Genomic DNA, 16,233 nt, shown 5'->3' with positions numbered 1-16,233 from the left:
ACAACCTCCATCCTTGTGCTTGGAGGCTCTGAGCAGCAGGAGCTGCTCCTTCCCAACCCCTCAGTGTCTCCAGCAGTTCTTGTTCTCATCCACCTCATCCTGATCCCAGTCCTGGGGGAGGGAAAGCAGAGTCCTGTCCTAGACTCACCTCAGCTGAAATAAAAACACAGACACACATACAGTATGGCACATACCTGGGACAGGAGCCCAGATCTTCAAATGTTTTAATTTCAACCCCCTTCCCCCTATTTTTGGATATCCTCTTGACAAATCACTTTAACAGTTTTATTTACAGTAATAAAAATAAATTACTCTTACAGATGAATGTATAATATTATACACAATAGAGATACAGTGCAATAACAGCATTGATTTGTTTTCACTCGTTCATAAAGTGCATCAACGGGGCTCGATTTAACCATAATTGAATGATAACTGTACATTTTTCTTTGAGATCAACTTTCCCAGTCAAGTTAAAAGGCTCATGAAAACACTGACAGCAAGACAGGTCTCTGTCCTGATTGCTGTGGAATGGCCTCATTCCTGGGGAATCAGCTGGGAGGGAGGCAGGGAACAGGGGCCATGGATTCCCATTCTGTCTGTGTGTGCTGCTGACAGACACAGGAGCCTGTCCAGCCTGACCTGGGGCTGAGCCCCACTGGGGTGGGTGCACAGCAGGATTTGGCTCTGGGAGAGTCTCCTGCTGGGCTTTGCCACCAGAAACTCACCCTTCCCTGCAAGCTGGAGGATTCACTTTCCAGAGAGGATGCTCTATGTCCTGGGGCTGGTGTGCTCTGACCTGCTCACCAGGGACAGCAGAAACCAGCCCAGTCCTCATCACTGCGGTGAGGCAGAAAGGCAAGGCAGAGCCAAGAGGCCTGGTGGCAACAGGCTTAGAAGGACAAGCAGCCACCACTGCCTCATCCTCACCCAGGTACTGCCCAGCTGGAAAAGAGCTTTTCCTGGCACAAACCAGCAGTTTTCCAGCTCTCAGATCCCACAATAAGGCCATAAACCTGTGCTTGTGGTTTCAGTGCCCAGTGACACAGTCAGACATCAGCATCCTGCCCACTGCAGCATCCTCAGACTGGCAGGGGACAACCTTGGGGTTCTTGCCATCAAGCAGAGTCTGTGAAGGCAACTATTGCCCTTGGAGTTGGAGACAATTTATTCTCATGCCTCAAAGTCAAGGACAAAAGGGCTTTGGCACACCTGTTCCAGTTTGTGTCTTCTCGACTGAAAGCCCCATTTTCTCTCTGTAATGCTCTGTATTGCAGAGTTTTCCGGTGGGAATGGGAAAGCTCCATTCCCGGGGCTCAGGGGCAGTGGGAAGGCTTTAGGGGGATTTTGCAGTGGGCAACTGCATGGGCAAGAGGAGAGGTACAAGTGGTACAGGTGTCTCACCCCAACAAGAGGGAATGTGCATGAACAGGAGGAGTTACAAGGAAATACCATGTGCATTCAACAATTATCCTGACAATTAGGCGTGAACTGCTAATTCACCGGGAACAATGACGTGAGACCTCGATGCTGGTCAGGACACACCAATACAAGTGATTTCCAGGATCAATGGCTTCTTAAAGACCTCCCCACCCCAAATTTGATGCTTCTACAAGAAAAAGGTACTTCATCGCCTACTGAGAACAGTAATGGTTTCTTGGAGGTTTATTCGAAGTTCAACTAATACTCTTTGATATGAACAATTCGGGACTGCCACACCAGGAGTGAGGTCCTTGAGATATTTACTGCTGGTTACTGATATGAAGTTGGCTAAAGAGAGACATTTTCCCTTCTCAAAGTCCCAAACTGACCAAGATGGAAAAAGAAAACAAAACCAAAATAAAACTACGCAGCTTTGTTGGCAGAGTCTGTACATTTTACAAGGGAGGGGGGGGGTTGTGTTCTGTTGTTTGTTTGGTGGAGAAGCCAAAGGCACACAGAAACATGTAAATAAAACAACCAAATAAGGAGTGGACCCATTTCCTGGCCATGCTGCTCTCTGCCATAGGCCTGGGGCTGGTGGGATAACTCATGTATCCGTTTTCCTCATAACTCTGGACCAATTTTCCATCTGTTTCTTCTGCTGTGGATCTAGACCAGCTCCTGTAGAGTCCAGCAGTGACATGAATATAAGCAGGGTCAAGCTCTGGGCCTTCAGCTTTTATCAAAAGCTAAGGTCAGTTTTTGAAGGCACAGTGGAAGGATCTGGGCCAGGGTGAGGACAGAGAGGTCTCCCCAGCTAAAACCAACCAGCCCTCTCCAGGAAGGTCCCATTTCCACCTGGAATGGCCATGGAGGCTCCAGGAAAATCAAAGGACACCTGCAAATTTCCAACCAGCAAAGACCTTGTGCTTTGCAGAGCTACCACTGGAGCTTTGCACCATCTGAAAAGCACAATAATAAGGCTTTTAGGGACCTCAGCTTTTCCAGTGACAAGGGAATCCCAGCCTAACCCTCCCAATACATCCAATACCAGAGAATGCAGAGCAGTGGGACACTCCAGCTGCTCTGTGTCCTTCTCATGGTGCCCAGGAGGCAGACAGGGGCTGCTCAGCTCTGTTCCCCACGTTGGAACCTGGTTTGAATCCTCAGTGAATCCACAGAGAACCAGCAGAAAAACCCCTTTTATTTTCCAGTGCTTCCCAATCATCATCCATTCCTGGGAGCTGCTCCTTGTTCAGGGCAACTCATCCAAAGCCAGGCCCTGGATTGCACACTCCACATGGCCCAAAGCCAGCACAGAAGGACCCCAAACACCAGGGCATTCCCTGCACACACCACCACGAACTTCCTCAATAATTTAAGGTTTTAAATTAGCTCTCCTGATGTCCAGCATAAGGAGGATCCAACATCCTCACTGGTGTCCAACATTGTCACTCAAAACTTTTCCAGTAGAAGATTTTCTTACTGAAAAGCAAAATCAGAACACAAACAAGCCAAAAACAAAGGTGCAGTGAAATGGTCAGAGATTTCCACAACACATTGCATGGCATGAGAACCTAAACCTCTTTAACTTCTGCCTCACTTCTCCTTGTTTTCCCTCCTTTCCACTGATTAAAAAGAAAGGAGAGAAAAAACAGCAAAGGAAAAAACCACCCCAAAAATATCTTTATTTTTACTTAGGGGAAAGACTGCAAAAATGCCAATTTGTCAAAATAGTTTTTAGAATAGATTTCTTGAGGCTTTTCCTGAATCATAACAAGTGTTTTTAACAACTTCCATGGACACCTTTAACACCTCAAAGAGAGAGGTGCTAAATCATCACTTGAGAAAAAATGAGATTGTTGTTCTATACCAGCTCTGAGCATGGAATCTGCTGGTGCCACACCTTGGTACTGACCATGAGCTGTGCCAGAGCAGCAGAACAAGAGCCTCCTTCATGCAAGGACCAGAATTCAGGCAGCTGTGAAGGTGTTTGGGTGAGTACCAAGTGTTTCTCTGAGGGCATCCCCACCTGCTCTCCACCTCAGCTGTCTGGCAGGAGCTGTGTCCTCAATTTTAGCTCCCACATCCCAAATCTTCCACCTATTACTGTGGAGGGCCACCGGGGGGAAACCATTTTCCACTGATTCTTATTTGACTTTGGCAAAGCTTATTGATGGGTCTCTCAAACTGAGACTAGTTTGAAGTACACAACCAAAAAACCCCAAAACATTGTTAAAATTGAGCTCTTCAGCAATAAGAGGATTACTGGAAAGCCAAGAAAATGCAACTTTTTTCATGTCCAGGTTTCTCTAGAGCTGATTAGTTAAACTACATTTCACCTGAAGACACAAGATGAGCTGCCCAGAGAAACAAATCGTGTCTTCTGGATAGGGTGGTTGTATAAAGTAATTTCAAAATGTTCACAATGGTTTAAGCTATTGAATTTTTCACACTGAGGATCTGCAGGGATCTGGCTGCACTTACGAAACCAAAAGAAATAAAATGAGTAAAGTGTTTGTATAAATATTACTCTTTGTTAAATATATATATATATTTACTTCAAAACTTACATTGACTCAATATTGTGCCTCCTGCCCATTGCCCAAGGTAGTCCAAAGAGAAAGGAAATGAAAAAAACAAAACCACAAAACCAAAAAACTGAGAGAGTGGCCACCTTTCAAAGGCAGACAGTAAGTCCAAGCCCCAGGCACACTTTGGAGATTCACAGCTTTCTCATGTGCACTGAGCTCCAAGGAGCAAGAGATTCTCTGCACAGATCCAGAGAGAAAATACACTTAGGTCTGTCTGGACCCAGCCATAAAGTGCCTTTGCATCCACTGCAGCCCCACAAAGCAAGGAGATTTCTTCCACTGTCCCAGGTTGCTCCAAGCTCTGTCCATCCTGGCCTTGGACACTCCCAGGGATGGGGCAGCCACAGCTTCTCTGCCCAGCCTGTGCCAGGGCCTGCCCACCCTCACAGGCAGGAATTCCTTCCCAATCTCCCATCTAACCCTGCCCTCTGGCAGTGGGGAGCCATTCCCTGTGTCCTGTCACTCCAGGCCCTTGTCCAAAGCCCCTCTCCAACATCACAACAATTTCTCTGAAGGAAAGCAGAAGGTTTGGCATAGCAGGCTCAGTTGGTGAGGGTTCTCTTGAGCTGCTGCCATGCCAGGCCCTGCAGCAGCATCCCCCAGCTCTGCCCTGAACCCCCCTGGGTGCCCATCCCCAGCCCTGCCATCTCTGTGGGGGTTTCTTGGTTTCTCGCTTGCTTTTTATTAAACGCACCATTCCACTTCCCGGCCAAAAGAAAGCACAAGATAAAGGACACTTTGTCATGGTCTCACTAACACCACAAAGCACATCACACAGGAGGGGAATGAGAGGGGCCCGTTGCTTTGCTAGTGAAGCAGGTTAAACTGGCAGCATCACCAACAACATGTGTGGTTACAGAGGCTTCCCCCTCGGGGACCCCAGCAAGCCCAGACCCCTCTTTGGATCAAAATCCCACCCCAATGTAAACGACCAGTGTGGAGGGGAGTACAGAGGAGGGAGAGAATCACCCCAGAGCCCCAGTGAGACAGGAAAGCCCTTCCTTGGCCTCTGGGGTGCAGGGCACCCCACCTGCCCTCCCCACCCGCACCCCACCAGCCCTCACCCCGCCCCAGACGCCTCTGTGGGAGGAAGGACGGGCCGGATTCCCTGGGTACCCCATCCCTGCGACAGCCCACACCAGGCAAACCTAGAGAGTCTCTTGCCCTCAGGTTCCCGGAGCTCCGCACCCGGCACAGCCCCGGCGGCCCCGCGCCCCGCCCGCAGCCGGAGCTGTCCCCCCGCAGTGCTGAACGCCGCCCCCCGTTATTGCATAGCATCGCAAGCCCTGATCGCAGGGGGTGGGCGACCCGCACAGCGACCCCGCGCCTGGGGACCAGCCCCGCCGGGGGGCACAGGACTCCTGCCCGGCCCCCGCTCCTGTGGCCTTCCCGTGGGATGTGCCCCCGAGGCTTGGGACCCCCGGACAGGGCCCGCTGCTCCCCCGGCTCCTTACCCCGAGAGCAGGCAAACGCCATCGTATGAGGATCCTTTTTCTTTTCTTTTCTTTCTTTCTTTTTTTTTGGTGTTTTGTGTTTTTAAATAAAAAATAAAATGTGTAAGAAAATAACATTTCTAAAGGAAACCATTATCATTCCGTTCTCTCTCTTTCCTTCCCCCTTCGTTTTCCCTTTTTCTTTTTTTCTCTTTTTGACCATCTTTCCATGGAACGAGATGTGCTGACCGGGGGGGGTTCCTCCCGGTAGGAAACAATAACGACAGAGGGGAAAAAGAGAAGGAGGAGGAGAGCAAGGGAGCACCTCTGGCTCATGCTCAGTCCTCACACATCGCTGGATGTCCTTGGTCTGGAGGAGAACGTGGAGGGGATGCATCCGCAGCAGGCCAGCCAGAGCGACTTCTGGATGTCTGGGTTTCTGAAGGCGTAGATGATGGGGTTGATGAGGGAGTTGCAGGTGGCGGGCAGCGCCAGCGAGTAGGTGTAGACCGCGGGGTAGCTGGAATCGGCCACCAGGGAGTAGATGGCGAAGGGGATCCAGCACAGGGCGAAGGTGCCGAGGATGAGCGAGAGGGTGGAGAGCCCTTTGCGGGTGGAGGTGGCCTGCGCCGTTGCGATGAACTGGTGCTGCACGGCGATCTGCTGGGCGTGCCGGAAGGCGATCTTGCAGATCTGCAGGTAGAGCTGCATCATGAGGGCGAAAAGGAGGAGGAAGGTGACGGCCAGCACGGCCGCGTTGTCCTTGGTGACGGGCCGCAGGATGCTGCAGGCGCTCTGGTCCCGCAGGCAGTTCCAGCCCAGGAGGGGCAGCAGCCCCACGCCCAGGCACAGCAGCCACATCAGCAGCACCATGGCGCAGGTGAAGCCCAGCGTGCGCTCGCTGTGGTAGGTGAGCGCGTTGTACAGCGACAGGTAGCGGTCCACGGTGATGGCCAGGAGGCTGCAGACGGAGGCGGAGAAGGCGGCGAGCAGCAGCCCCGCGGCCGCCAGCTCCGCCGCCTCGCTGGGCGGCCGCAGCAGGTACCGCACGGCGAAGTTGGCCACCAGCCCCAGCCCGGCCAGCAGGTCTGCCAGCGCCAGGCTGCCGATCAGCAGGAACATGGGCGCCCGCAGGCTCGGCGTGTAGAACAGCACGGCCAGCACCAGCGCGTTCTCGCCCGCCACCGCCGTGCCCGTGGCGCACAGCGCGATGTCCCAGGGGCTCACGGACCCCGCGGCCGCGGCCCCACCGCCGCCCGGCGCCGCCGTGCCCGGCCCGGCCGCCGCCGAGGGCCAGGCGGGGGGCTCCGAGGCGTTCCCGGGCCCCGAGAGCCGCTGCTGCTGCGGCTGCGGCGGCCACGGCTCCCCCATGGCGGCGGGGCCGTGCAGCATCGCTGGGGAGAGAGGCAGAGGGGCGGTCAGGCGACAGCGGCACCGGCCGGTGGAGAGATACCCCGATCCCGCGCCGAGACCGGAGAGCCCCGCCCCGAGCCCGCGGAGAGCCGCCGACCCCCGCCCCGAGCCCGGGGACCCCCGCGCCGAGAGCTGCACCGAGCCCGGGGAGACCCCACCGAGCCCGCCCCGCGTCCTGGAGCCGCCCGCCCGCGCCCCGCACCCAGCCCCGGGACACCCTGCCCCGAGCCCCCACCAGCTTCCAGAGCCCCCCACCCCGTGCCCCCCACCGGGTTCCGGACACCCCCACCCCGTGCCCCGGGACACCCACCCCGCGCCCCTCAGCGGCCGCCCCCGCCCGCCGCATCCCCGTCCGTTCCCCCCAGTCCGACTGCAGCTTCCCCGGCATTCAACCCCGCAGACCCGCGGGCCGGGGCTCGCCGTGCCCCCCGCCCCACACGCACCCCTGGCCGCTATCTCCCGCTCCTCCCGCCGGGCTGAGGCCGAGCACAACTCATCACCCCGCTGCCCGCAGCCGCCTCCGTGCGCTCGGCTCCGTGCAGGGGCTGCAGCCGCTGCGCACCCGGTGAAGCGCTGGCCGCCCCCTCCTCCTCTCCCCGGGGCAGGGCCACCTTTGCTACCTATTTATAGCTCAAACCCCCCAACCCCCTCCCCCCGCGCAGCCCTTTCTTTTTTGCGTGCAGTGAGTAAAAATAAACACTATTAATAGGCCAGCGCCTGTATGCGGAGCCGCCGATGGAAGGCAGCGGCAAGGGACAGCCTGCGTTAACTTTCTCCTTCCTCCCTACCTTCCCCTCCTTTGCAAAAGGCTGGTGCAAGATGCTCCCAGCCGGCTGCAACATCCTGCCCTGCTTGGCAGAGCAAGTCCCCCCGCCCAAGGTGGGCAGCCGACGTGTGAAGGTCGGGGGGGCTCTGCCCGCAGCCTCTGCCATCCCCCGCCGCCACCACCTCCCCTGCCCGCATGCAGCCCCGACGCCGGAGGCTGTTGTTTTACCTGATTTTAATGCCCGAGGACCAGCTTGCTCCCCCCCCGTTTTTATTTTTTTCCTTCCCAGTCCTTCCAGTCCTTGGTGCGAAGCCTCATTCCTCGGTGAGCATCGCTAATAGCGTTGGCAGAGAGCTGGCATCGACTTGCACTTAATATTCCTGCCCCATTGGATCTGCTGATAAATCTCAACTCTGACGTCAAAGTCTTCACTTATATTCATGATCCAAGTCTGTGAATCAGAGCCGCTGTGATCAGAATAACAACAAGGCTGGCTCGCTGCTCCACATCTCGATCCACACCCGCAAGCACGCGGGGGGTGCGCGCACCCGCCCCGCCGGCCGTTCATTCATGAGCTCTCCCGCCACCCCGACGCACCTCGCCAAGGTCGGGGCCCGCTGCACCTGCGTCCTGCGGATGCAGCTTGGGCTCCAGCCAGGCCCCGGCGCATCGCAGGGCTTATTTTTACCGCTTGTGCCGAGGGACGCGGGGATGTGAAGGGAGGGGGGAGATCCGGCGTGGCGCGGCTCCGACGCCCCGCTCTTCAAGGACAATGCCCAGGCTTGGCATCGTCAGTCCCCCCCGCATCCCCAGGAGATGGCAGCTGGCGGTGCTGGGGCGTCCTGCGCAGCCAGCCTGGGGTAGGTGCATCCCTTCTCTAGGAAGACATCACACCCAGAGCCTCCGCCCCACACAGGCTTCGCTCCAGCCAGCGGAAAGTGGGGATGAGGAGGAGCGGCACCCGGGAAGCTTCTCGTGAGCTGTCCAGCCCAGCACCTGCCCTCCTGTGCGGGGACACCTGCACGAGGACGGTGGGTTGGGGGTCTGTCCCCCTCACCGCAGCACCCGCCCACCAACTCATGCCCAAAGCTTCATTCCTGCCTGTTTGGGAAAGGATCAGCCTGGAAGGGAACAAATCCCAAAGACACGATTCTTTTTCCCAGCCACAAATAGCTCCTTGATTGAGCTCGGGAGCAGAACCATCAAAGCAGGATGCTCAGCTCTTGGATTTCAGCTACACCTTCTCCCTGCTTTCCTACTGGTTTCATAACACTCCAGCTTCACTCCTGCATCCCCTTCTCTCTTCCAGGCTGTGACTATGCAGTGCGGTGAGCTCAGCGCTGGGGAGGATTTCCAGCTCCTCGCGTTCAAAGATATTTAGGTGAATGTCAGAGATTTTGGCTGAATCCAAACCACCCCAGTTTGGAGCATTTGGGTTCTTAATCAGGCCAAGCCCCGTCCCAGGGGACTTGAATCGTCATCTACCTGGGGCCGCCGGGCGCGTGACCGAGCGGTGTGTGACATGAGCAGCATCAGAAGGGGCGGAGGAAACCCGAGCGAGGAGCTGAATGAATTCGCTCCCGCTCCCGGTAATTACGCACCGCCCGGGAAAGGGGAGGCGGGTGAGGAGCTCTGCCTGACTTCCCCCATCGGCAGCGACGTCTGCCGGGACGTGGGTGCGGGAGTCGGGCTGGATGGAGCCGTAGAGGGGATGCGAGCCCGTGGGCTCAGAGCCACACAGGGACCCCAGGCTGAGGTGAACGCGGGTGGTCTCAGCCCAGCCGGGCTGAGGGGCCACGGGTGTCCGCCAGGCTGAGCAGGGATGTCCCTGCTGCCCCAGCCAGTGGCTGCACATGCCCTGCCTGGCACCAAAGCTGAGCAGGGGTGGTCACAGTGCATTCCGCCAGTGTGTGCCCTCAGACGCCCAGTTGCCCCAGTCTGTGAGGATGAGCCACTGCATTTTCAGTGTCTGAGGCTCGGATCCTCTCACCTGTAGCTGCCTCTTGCACAGACACACACGCCCCAGAGGGTCTCAGCTGATCCCAAACGCCATGGGCTCGCTGGAGTTCCCTTGGCCCTCCTGCTCGCTCCAGTGTCCCACCCTTCACGAACACCTTTTCTCCCTGATAGCCCCACACATCCCTTCTCCACTGTCAGTTCCTTCCCTTGTCATCCCACAAGTTTGGCACAATCTCAGGATAGTTTTCCTACGTCCTGGGGTGAGTACCATTCCCCAGCAGGTATTTCCCTGCTTTGCTCCAGAATTGTCCCCTTTCCATGCACTCACCTCAGTGCTGGGCACTGCTTGTCCACCAGGGAGTAGCAGCTCTACATCTTTAGGAGGTTTTGGGGGGTTTCCCCTTGCCTGTGCTCCCCCCAGGTGCAGGGAACACACTGGGAAGCCCTGGCAGAGTCTTTTCCTCCTCCTGTGCCTGGATCCTGCAGAGACCTGACTCTCAGCAGGTGAAATGCTGCCCGTGTCCCACTGCCCCAGGTGGCCCCACACCTGGACTTTGTGGCCCTGAGGCTCCCGGGCATTCTGGCCAGGACACTGCATGTCCAGGGAGGGCTTGGGTGGCAATATGGGCTGAAAGAGGTCTCAGGGCTGTGCCAACAAACCTCCATCCTCCTCTATCTTTGGCACCAGAATGAGGAGGGTATAAACCATCCCATGTGTTGGCTACCCACCCATGTTCCAGATTATTTCCCCATTAGTGTGCAGTTGTTTTAGGATGTCCCTTGACCCTCTCAGTGGTGTTGGTACCTATACTGGACACAGTAGCAGCAGAGGGGCTGCCAGGACTTGGCAGCTGCACAGGGCTGGCACATCTGTCTGTCTGAAAGGGGAAATGATCTGTGCCAGGGCCTCTGGGTCCCAAGAGGTTGAGGTTTCCTGGTGACAGAAATGACATTATCTGGCCCCTTTCAAACCAAGGCATGATGTCCCCAGAGCTGGCCTGCTGTGTCTGTGAGGATGAGCCACCACACAGAGTATTTTCAATGTTTGAGGCTCCACTTTTTAAAGTTATATATAATGTCCTGAGCTACCTGGGTACCTGCAACACCATTCTGACAATATGTTAAATATGATTTATTGCTGTATTCAAATTACAGACTCAATAGCAAGGAGTAAAAATCAAAGCCAGTCAAAGACACCAGCCAAAGCCTGACACTGTAATTACAGGGCAAGAGGCCACCAGTCTCACTTGTCCTCTTCTATCCTCATTCCTTGCCTTCCTCCTTGGTTTTCAGCTCAGGGATGAACAAGATCATAGAATCATAGAATGGATTCGGTTGGAAAAGACCTCCGAGATCATCAAGTCCAACCCTTGGTCCAACTCCAGTCCCTTTACCAGATCATGGCACTCAGTGCCACGGTCAATATCAGTTGAAAAACCTCCAGGGATGGGGAATCCACCCCCTCTCTGGGCAGCCCATTCCAATGCCTGAGCACTCTCTCTGCAAAGAAGTTTTTTCTCATCTCCAACTTCAGTTTCCCCTGGCAGAGCTTGAGCCCATCGTGCCCCCTTGTCCTATTGCTGAGTGCCTGGGAGAAGAGACCAACCCCCACCTGGTCAGAACTTCCCTTCAGGCAGTTCCAGACAGTGCTGAGGTCACCTCTGAGCCTCCTCTTCTCCAGCCTGAGCACCCCCAGCTCCCTCAGCCTCTCCCCACAGGGCTTGTGTTCCAGTCCCTTCTCCAGCCTCGTTGCTCTTCTCTGGCCCCGCTCCAGCCCCTCAGTCTCTTGCCTGACCTGAGGGGCCCAGAACTGAACACAACACTCCAGGTATGGCCTCCCCAGTGCTGAGTCCAGGGGAAGGGTCACTGCCCTGGGCCTGCTGGCCATGCTAGTTTTGATCCAGGCCAGGATCCCATTGGGCTTCTTGGCCACCTGGGCCCACTGGTGGCTCATGTTGAGCTTCCTGTCAATTAGTACCCCCAGGTCTCTTTCTGCCTGGCTGCTTGGTCTTCCTTTGGCACTGCCCTGCAGGGATGTGGGTGCTGCCAGCCCACAGCAGGGCTTGACCTGGCTCTCATCCTGCTTCAGAAATCATGCTTTTTTGGTTAAAACAAGTGGGTGGCAAGGCAAAAGCAGGGTGGCAATCACTGATGGCATGGCTGTCCCAGGCAGAGCCTGCTGGGAACCAAAGCTTGCTCAGAGGCTGCTGCTCAGTGGGCACAGGAGTGGTGCAGAGCTCACCCATTCCCCACCATTGTCACCTCTCAAAGTGGTAAAATCAGCTTTAAATCTTTTCCCTGGGGAAACGTCATCACCTCCCAGCATCACATGAGCTTTTCCAACCCAAGCTCCCACTCCTGTGGGAAAACCCCAGAAGTTCATTGCCTTGAGACCCTCCAAGACGGGCTCAAAGCTGCACTTCTGGAACGTTCACCCCCGTATTTATCCCGGCAGCTTTTCCGCAGTGAGCGGGTACAGCCTTATTTCAACGCCTCCGTTGTTCCCTGTTACTCCACCGGTGCTTGAAGAGCTCTAAGAAGGCAAAGCACAGCTATAATTAGCAATGCTGACTAATCAGGGTGGCAAACAAGAGCAGTGCACCCATCAGCCTCCCCAGAACGGGGCCGTCAGGGGCCGTGCACCACTGGGAGCACAGCAAGCCCTACATTCATTCACAGGCTTTGCATAATTTTTGGTGGAAATGAGGCCATTTCCTCACTGCTGCCACTGGAAAGAGGGGATTTCTCCTGGTGCTGAGCTCCAGCATCCCAGCCTGGTGGGAAGAACGGGGGTTCCATGGTGGGTTTGGGTGGTTAAGCTGCTGATGCCAGAGCCAGACGGTGGAGTTGGAGGATGTCTGGCTGATAAAATCATCCATCTCCACTGAAAAACAGATAATTTGTCTGAAAACCCCCTCTCCAGGTAGGTGGAATGGGCCGCTTTGAGGACCTGGCCTGCAGGAGTGACCTCTGCCATCCCACCTGCAGCAGCACCTCTGCAATCCCGGTTACACCTCGAGGAGAGCTACAGATGGATCGTTGGCTTTTCCAGCATCAAGAAACAGTTTCCTGCCCTGAAATGAGCTCTCCCTGGGTTGTCCAGCCTGGGGACAAGTGGGGACAGTGCAGCTCACCACACTGTTGCCATTAGACATCCAGGTGCTGGGAGCATTCCCCATTTAGGGGGACAGGACCCAAATGGCACCTGCACAGGGACAGGACCCCCAGGGAGGACGTGCAGCTGTGCCAGGAGGGGAGGCAAAGCCCTGGGAGATTTGAAGGCTCACTCTGACTTCTCCTGATTCCCACCAAACACTCAGGCCAAAGCAGGGGGAGGATTTTTCCTCCTTCCATCAGTGATATCATTCCCACATGGATGATTTTGCTCCAATCCTTAAGCTCTGCCGCTTTCCTGAGCCAGAGGAACACATTCTGAGGCACCTTTGCTGGCACACTCAGTGTCACCATATGTCACCCTGGCTCTGGAGAACAGGGCTGCTTCTGGGAAGAGTGTTTTTTCCAAAATAAAGGGCTTTTGCACCATCTTTCCCTCCTTCTCCCAGGCTGTATGTGCTGCTCTGGCTGCTGCCTCATCAGGACTGACAGTGTTTCCCTGCACTGCCATTCCTCAGGCCATAGGGAACACCGGGAATGTGCAGGCTAAGAGGCAGAATATTAGTGTAATAATTCATAATTAAAAATAATCTAATTTACTTGATGTGGCACAGAGGTAAGAGAGGCTTTTCATGGGCTTGGATGGGGGGAAAATAATAAAGAGTCTTCAAAAAACCAAACAAAAAAACAACAAACCAACAACTCAGGAGTCCTTTTGCAGCTGAATGCTGGGCAGCCATCCTTCCCTGCTGTGTCCCTGCCACCTGCTGCCACCAACGTGAGATTTCCAAAACCAGACTTGGAGTGAGCCCCTTCAGAGGGGCACTGGGAGCACTGGGAGCACTGGAGCCCTGGCAGAGATGCAGCTCTGAGCACCAGGATGGTCCCAGGTCTGTGCAGAAAGGGCTGTCCTGGAGCCGCTGATACCTCAGCACTCACAGAATCTGCAGCCACCGTGAGCTGGTGGGGATGGATTTGCCACTCCATTGCCAGTGCCAACCCCCCTGCAGATCCCTCCTGGTGAGGTGGCACAGAGAGAACAGGAGGCAGCCCATTCCCCACGGGGAGGAGCCCCCTGCGGCAGCACTGGAGGCATCTCCAGCCTGCCCAGTTCCTCTCCTGCTGGGCAGGAAGGATGTTGGCTCTGGAAACCCAGGGAACAAGTTCTCAGCTTTGAAGTGGAGCACAAGGCAGCTCGACACCCCCTCGCCCCAGCACAGCCAGTCCTCTCTATTTATTGACTTTCACTTGGGCTTCTGACATTTAAACAGGATCCCATGTGGAGTCAGTGCTGGGCTCCCCTCCCCAGCACAGCCACAATCCCTGGAATTAGGCTGGGACCACGTTGCCTGGATCCAGGGTCCTGGGCTCAAACATGGGGTTGGCTGGGACATCACCAGAAAAGGTCACAACTGCTTGCTGGTAAATGAAATAATTCGTGTAAAGCAAGTGCTTGGCTCAGAAAAAAAAAACCCTTCTTGGGTTAAGGTGACCAGATAAAGCCAAGAGCTGGGTTTGTTGGAAACCTGGGGCTCATCCCAGCCTTCAGCCTGAGCTGTGCACACCTGAATTTGGGGGAATGGAAGGATTTTCCCCCCTCTGGGCATTTAATTTTCTCCTTCAGCACCACTGACCAGAGCTGTGTCTCAGCAGGGGGAGATTCCCCCAGGATACAAAAGGTTTTGCAGGAGTATGAACACCCAGCCAGAGGAGAGAGCTGCTAAATACACTGGCAAAATGCCTTCTCCATCCTCCAGGCTGGAATTTGAACCAGGCAAGGCCTCTGATCTCAAGGATTTCCCTCTGCCCTGAGGGTTTCAGCCCAGAGCTGTGCCTTTCCTCTCCCCACAGTGACACTGGAGGTCTGGCTGAGGAACACCATCCACCCAAGATCCCCACGGACAAACTTGTGGCAGAAGGAGTGGGAAAAGTGGCAGTGAGAAAAGACACTTCAAATACTTTAAACCTACTGAATTTGAAGGGTTTGGGGAGTGTGAGGGCGGTGGAATGGATGGGGAGCCCAAGACATGGGACTGCACCTTCCCACCCAGTTTTGATCTATTTCACCGGTTTGTTTTTTCTTTGATTTTTTTCTCCTCCCGAAAGGTCAGTTCTCTTGTCAGAGCTGGAAGTCACAACCATTGCTCCTGATATCAGTGCAGTCGTGTTTGGTGAGTCACTTGTTAACGGGAAGAGGCTGCTGGTTGCTATAGGGATGGCAGAGAGGGGAGAGGATCCCTTCGGTACCCTCAGCGCCGCCTGTGGCGGAGAAAGCACAACCTCGAACCATTCCGGGCCAAACTCCCTTTGCTCCAACTTTCTGACAGTTTGCCATTCTGGCTGCAGGGATGTCCGGGCAGGGCCTGAGCATGGGACATTCTGGAGCTTGGGGACATTACAGGGCTGAGGATGACAGGGAGAGGGAGGGATTTGGCTGAATGTGGTGCTCAGTGTCAGGTTTGGGTGCCATGGGGATATCACAGGACTGGGACTGACAGAAACAGGGAGGGATTTGGATGAATGTGGTGCTCAGTGTCAGGTTTGGATGCCATGGGGACATCACAGGGCTGGGGCTGACAGGGACAGGGAGGGATTTGGCTGAATGTGGTGCTCAGTGTCAGGTTTGGGTGCCATGGGGACCTGGGAGCTGCAGGGGCTTTGGGGGAGTGGAAGGAGACACTGCTGAGCTTTCCACCATGGGTTTGTTCACCCCATCCCTCCTCAAGCCTTTTCTCCATATCTTAGGAAAACGTGGCTCCTGGGAGTGTCAGGGCTGATCCCTTTGCATCTCAGCCAGTGCCCTGATTTGCAAAGGTGAGGGATAGGCAGTGCTGGGGCAGCTGGGGCTCTTTGTCCCCTTGGGAAATGAGGCCATGGCTCACTGAGGTGGGTTACCAAGGTCACTGTGACCCATCTCCTCCCAGCCAGATGATTGCAGGGCTTTAATCCCCCCTGGGTTTCCTCACCTTGGGGCACCCCTATCCCACAGTCAGGCACCTCCCAGGGATGCCTGTGCCCTCCCCTTGCCCTTTGCTCCACCTTCCCCTCTCCCATGCCAGGCTGGGGAACTCATTCCCTGATTCAGACCTGGAGGAGGCTCTCGGACACTTCTACAGGGACGTGGTGGGGGAATTCTGCCAGGCCCACCCCTGCAGACCCCACCACCCTCTGTGTGGTGCTCAGCAGAGATGCTGCTCTCCCCTGGGACACCCTCTGCTTTCCCAGCTCTTCATTAGGGAACCACTAATTACCTCCCCAGCGTTCATTGATGCCGTTTCACCGCAGCGCTCCGGGTTTGTGTACATGTGCTATATTTAGCTCTGCTGCTCCTGCCAGGGATGCAGTTTGCCCACTCACACTTTTTCCTCTGGATCAGGAGAATCTGTGATGGGGAGGAGAGAGAGGGGAGACCTTCAGGCTTCAGCTGTGCTCTGCCAAAGTGTTTGTATTTGTTCCCTCCTGCAGAGCGGGGTCTGAAGGGCTCCTTAAGGGAGTTCCAGAAGCTCTGGGTCTCAGAAAGGAGCATCTTTTG

At 55.4% G+C, this 16,233-nt stretch overlaps 1 protein-coding gene across 1 annotated transcript; it reads right to left on the bottom strand.

Moving 5' to 3' along the window:
- Positions 1-5,229: 5,229 nt before the first annotated feature.
- Positions 5,230-7,936, bottom strand: LOC139678486 (G-protein coupled receptor 12-like). The gene is made up of 2 exons (XM_071569351.1): positions 7,857-7,936; positions 5,230-6,843 (listed from the first exon to the last, which is right to left on the bottom strand). The coding sequence occupies exon 2, from the start codon at positions 6,839-6,841 to the stop codon at positions 5,795-5,797; it is 1,047 nt and encodes a 348-aa protein (XP_071425452.1). The 5' UTR covers positions 6,842-6,843; positions 7,857-7,936; the 3' UTR covers positions 5,230-5,794.
- Between the last annotated feature and the right edge of the window lie 8,297 nt (positions 7,937-16,233).

Source organism: Pithys albifrons, chromosome 14 (genome assembly GCF_047495875.1).
Source record: "Pithys albifrons albifrons isolate INPA30051 chromosome 14, PitAlb_v1, whole genome shotgun sequence".
NCBI classification, from domain to species: Eukaryota; Metazoa; Chordata; class Aves; order Passeriformes; family Thamnophilidae; genus Pithys; species Pithys albifrons.
The sequence above is the reverse complement of the archived record's forward strand: the minus strand, read 5'-3'. Positions and strand labels throughout refer to the sequence as shown.

Excerpts from the sequence above, each read along its gene's own strand:
- LOC139678486 (XM_071569351.1), bottom strand. The coding sequence starts at position 6,841 with ATGCTGCACGGCCCCGCCGCCATGGGGGAGCCGTGGCCGCCGCAGCCG.